The sequence below is a fragment of the Acipenser ruthenus genome, chromosome 30, assembly GCF_902713425.1.
Source record: "Acipenser ruthenus chromosome 30, fAciRut3.2 maternal haplotype, whole genome shotgun sequence".
In the NCBI taxonomy this organism is placed as follows: domain Eukaryota; kingdom Metazoa; phylum Chordata; class Actinopteri; order Acipenseriformes; family Acipenseridae; genus Acipenser; species Acipenser ruthenus.
In genome coordinates, this window is record NC_081218.1 from 10962143 (window position 1) to 10967570 (window position 5428).

General features: G+C 34.5%; 1 protein-coding gene across 1 annotated transcript; it reads left to right on the forward strand.

Moving 5' to 3' along the window:
* Positions 1-411: 411 nt before the first annotated feature.
* LOC117429786 (interleukin-10-like) lies at positions 412-4979 on the forward strand. Its single transcript, XM_034049627.3, has 5 exons — positions 412-631; positions 1007-1069; positions 1677-1841; positions 3478-3543; positions 3735-4979. Exons 1-5 carry the CDS (start codon positions 458-460, stop codon positions 3825-3827), a joined length of 561 nt encoding a protein of 186 aa, XP_033905518.2. The 5' UTR covers positions 412-457; the 3' UTR covers positions 3828-4979.
* Positions 4980-5428: the final 449 nt, after the last annotated feature.

Genomic DNA, 5428 nt, shown 5'->3' on the forward strand with positions numbered 1-5428 from the left:
CAATAAATATAAATATAGCACATCTTGGAAAATACAGCATGTACAAACTGTAGCTATACATTGCAATAGGGAGGGGCAGGTGTGTCAATACTAAAAACCTATGCATATATTCAAATAGTTTTACAAGAACTTTCCCCTTAAACACTCTTTGCATTTCAAACCACAGAACCGCCGCGCTGGTAAGATAAACTGTGTGCTTCACAGCTGACGATGACATCGACATTGGGGGACAGGGGAAACCGAGTGCCAGGAAGGACTTGACATTTAGAAAAAGAAATTACTAAGCACTTTTTCTCAATATTAACCAACACAGGAAACAGGATCGGAAATTTAGATATTTTGGAAGTTGGGTCTGACAATATAAAAGGAAGCTGAAGGTATGGGATGTTTGTATGAACCTGCTCTCCAAAGCAATCCGTTTGCAGAGTTAAGAAAGCTACTTAGCAAAGGACTGAAGATGGTTTGTTACAGAATCTGCTTGTGGTCTGTCTCAGTCGTGCTGCTGCTACTGAGTGACTTTGTTCATTGCAGAAAGAAGCCTTGCCAGGATGAATGCTGTCAATATATTGAGAGATTTCCTGCAAAGCTGAGGGAGCTGAGGGGGGCTTTCAAGAACATTAGAGATTATTATGTAAGTTGAACCCATGCATTTGTTTTCATGTAACATTTGCCAGGGTTTTAAATGTGATTTTGCCAAGCACACTGCAGTGTGTTATTGGATTAAATTATTCAGATTGAGGAGGGAATAATGGTGGATTCATACAATCCATTCAATTCATAAATATATATCTTATTGTAGACTATGCCAGTTTAAAATGTGCTTGTTAGAATACTATTGGTGCATGTGTTTAATAATAATAATAATAATAATAATAATAATAATAATAATAATAATAATAATAATAATAATAATAATAATGACATTTTGCAAATGAATACATTGTGGAGGATTTTGACCACCAAATGAAACTGACTTTATGTAAATGTTGTGTATCTATGTATTTAGGAAGCCAAAGATGATCTCATTGAAACTGCTCTACTAGATGAGAATTTGCTCGATGGTTTACAAGTAAGTGTAACTTCAAATTATATATGTGTGTGTGTGCATAATATATATATATATATATATATATATATATATATATATATATATATATATATATATATATATATATATATATATATATATATGATGCTTTTATCCTGTCCCTATAAAATCATTTCCACGTGCAGACTGCAGGGGGCTGTACTGTGCGTTCTTTTTCACTCACCTGAGATGAATACGCTGAACTTCTTAAGAGTTCCACTAACTCTACTAATGGTACTTGCTAGTGAAACTTACGGTATCGGCGATTGATTCTAAAGCAGTACAGCGCAGCCAGAAGAAACAGGCTAGTCTAGCGGACAAAAAAACAAAAACAAACATTTGTTTTTTTTAATTTGGTCCAGCAAACTACATTATTTCACAAAACACCAGAAATGATATCAGCCTTTTTATTTTTTTAGTATTAAATGGTAGTTTTTAACTTTTTTGTTTGATTGTGTTGTGTTATTATTATTATTATTATTATTATTATTATTATTATTATTATTATTATTATTATTAGCATTATTAGCATTAGCGTTGCCTAGCTTGGTGCATTTTTTAACAGCAGTGTCTGTCTCCTACATTGCAGAGTCCCTTCGGTTGTCATTTCATGAATCAGGTGCTGCATTTTTACTTGAAGGATGTAATCCCTACAGCTGTCAATCTGGGTCATAATGACTCCGTGGACATCAACCCTGCAGTCGACATGATTGGAGGAATACTACATGATTTCAAGCACACCCTAAAACGCTGTGTAAGCATCTGTTTTTGTTTAATTTAAAATTCAATTCGACTAAGAACGGTTTTCAAAAGAATTCATTTTGAAACTGGGCACTACAATTTAGGAAACGTTTTTTTCTGTAGACTATGCAATGGTAGCAGTGCAAGTTAACTGAAAAGTTATTTAAAACACAAACAACATCAATTACTCAGTCTTAGAAACAGCTGTATTTAATGGAGTCTGGTCCTTACCTGGTTCGTTAGCTAAATATCCCGTACATATAATGGAAGTGGTGGAACAGAATTCATAACACGACGTACTGCAGTAAACAATATCGCTGTGTAATGTGCACACGCGCTAGAGAGTATTTGGTTAGCTATCCCTCGCTCATGTTCCAAAACAATATGATTCATTTGGTGATTCAGCGAAACGCATGCTGCAGACAGTGCTGTTCCTCGTCCTTCAAGCAGTTGAAAAAGTTCCCCTCACGGGTTGCAACTGACGCATTTCACGTCGACTTAGTCCTCTGGTTAAACATTAGCTCTACTGAATGACTTAATATTTTCAAATTTGTTTTTTGTATATACTGTACGATGAAGTTTCAAAAGTTTTGGGATATAATGTAAATGCGTTGCGGTTCCTGATACGTTTCTGTGCGTGTTCGTTTTAAACTGTGTGGTTTGTTTGTCAGGAAAGACACCTAGCATGTACAGTAGCAACAATGTAGTCCCTTTCTAATACGCACAACCGGTGTTTGATTGGCAGGATAACCAAGTAATTGTAATACACGTATTGCTGTCAGTGTCAATAATGCCATTCCCCCTGTCATAGCATGTTATAATTAGTGCATGCAATAATGTGACAATAATGTTTACTACAGTGTAGCAGATTTAGTTCAGGTACTGGTGAGTAGTATATAAAGGATGCATGATTTTGTTTAATGATTGCATGTTAGTAATAATTAATGATTTGTGATATTATCCATAATTAAGTATTAATAGCTGTGAAATATGCACGTTCAAATGCATATTAATTACGAGTCAGTTATGCCAATTTAGATCATATTAAACAGATATTAAATATGAAGTCAAGCAGCAATATTTACACACAGCCAGCATTAGTACGCAGAGAGGTATCAAGCTGTCGTCACTTGATTATTTAATGTATGCCTCATTTTGGATATTAATATTTGTTATACTAAGCCCAGGTTTGCAGTAATATTGTGTCGGCAAAATGGTTATGCTAATTTTTGCCCTGACACATTCTGCTCATATTCTATCCATTTGTGTGTGGTTGGTGTTTTGTAATAATGTTGGTCAACTCCTTGAGCTATTACCACAAACATGAGTCACTGGTGCTGGTGGTTCTCCCTTACAGCGGTTCCTGTGGCAGGTTTTTGAATTTCCAATTGCGCCCTTGTACTGTAGTCTATCTACGCAGAGCAGTGCTCCAGACAGGATTGCTCAACCAACAGAAATATATTGTTTGCAGTTATTTATAACCCAGACCATTGTAAATTTAGTGGGATTTTGGAAGAATTTTTTTTCTTCGCTGTCATCTCTGTCACTGCCTGGCTTGCTGGACAGCCCAGAGGAAGCTGTGATATCCCAGGCCATGCTCTGCACGCTTCTTACTTGAATCTAAACCTGTGTTTTTCTTCTTTTTTCAGAGAAGATTCTTTTCGTGCAACAAGAAAGGCTTCAGTTTAGAGGATTTAAAGAACCAGTTTGGAAATGTAAGTTGCTGACTGTTTGATGTTTGATGTTTTTAGTACCCAGTACCCTGTAATTCCCAATTAGACCAATTCCCTGAAAAATACAATGCTTTTTTAAACTAGATTTTGATACCAAGTTAAGAACTGGAAAGCCGTACTGTATGAACTGCGGTGTAAATATGCAGATAATTAATATTTTTTTTTCTTTACAGATGCAGGAGAAAGGGGTGTATAAAGCGATGGGGGAACTTGGCCTTTTCTTTAACTATATTGAAGAGTATTTGACGGCAAAGAGACATCACTAAGGATCTACCTCAGCTCTCTCTTGACCGTACCAGGGATATGAATTGTTGTAGCATCTTCAGGAGCCTCTATTGAATGGCTAAAGCAAAAACTGTTAGTTAAAAATGTAGAGAATAACAGAAGCTGCTGTAAAACAATGGCTTCTCCATATACTACATGGTTAGATAATGTTTGGTTTTTGCTCCAGGCAATATTAAAAACAAACAAACAATGTCCTACTTATTTGACAGCCATTCAACACTACTTGAAACTAAAACATTTCTTTCATTGAAATGTTGCTTATGCAAAGCATCAGGAGTAGTTATTTTTTAATGCAGCATGTATGGTTCTAATAGAACTAGAAAGTGTTCAATATACTCGGCTTTGCATTTTCTTCAGGGTTTTTGTGTGCTGTAAACTGGAGTGTTTGTTTCTGGTTCTGTTTTACAAACTTTTACTCAGTATTTCGTATGGGATACAATGGTAATCATTTTTAGGATTTTATAATGATCTCTTTTCTAAAGTGACTTTTTTTAGTCATCGATGCATTATAAACAATGGAATATGTGTCTATAAATGTTTTATTAAATATGTGCTAAACAATTCTAGACAGTTATTAATTGCAGGTATGAAGCTTTACCTTAGTAATGCATCACTAAGATGTAATTGCAATAAACTTCTTGTTATCAGTATTCAGCACCTGTAATAACACAGTTATAGATGTTTAATAGAGTAATAGATATTTAAATACAGTTTTTGTGTTATTATTTATATAATAATTAAGATAAGAAATATGACGTGTGTAGGCTGCAATTGATGTATTTATTTAGCTATCGGTCAGTTGTTTTCTAATGTGAAGATGCAGTATTTTAATTTATAAAATAAAGTAAATTCTTAGAATTTTTTTTTACTTCAGTGTCCAGGTATTTATTTAGTGTTAGATGATTTTAAAAGGTAATCAGGCTTTCATGTATGTTTATTGTTTGTCTGTTTGCGGTGTGCTGGACTCACACTGTTCTACAGATGGTTAAATGCTCAGGTTGAAAAGTGTTCTTGCTCCTCGCTGCTTTATATGAAGTCACAACAGTTCTATTGTGACTGAGATGTATTTTCATTTTTATCGTTAGTCAATATTGAGACAGTATTATGTACATTGTATATCTCTACATCATGCACATTTTCCAATAAAAACATTTTAAACCCATAACTTCTGTTGTGAACTATTTCTCGTCAATCATATTTATTTATTACAGATTTATATCAGACTGTGTGTGTGTGTGTGTGTGTATCTCCTCAAAGATTCAAGCTCCTTTTTTTGCAACCTAAAGTTGTAAAAAAAAAAAAAAAGGTGAAATAATTTCTGCACAGTCACTGAATATCTGAAACAAGGCTTAGAATTAAAAACTGTATTGTCGGTGGTGTAATCATACAAAAAGAAACATATACTACCTCCTACTCAATGATTTGCCATTTCCATTATTTCTACATTACAGAAGCTTTGATAACCTACTCCTTTTGTAGGGACACAGCTTTAGCTCAGTGCACTGGGTTTGTAGTCTTTCCAAGGAATAATGGCTATTGAAGCCAAAGCAGAAAGAATTTGAATTGGACTTCAGAACCCACA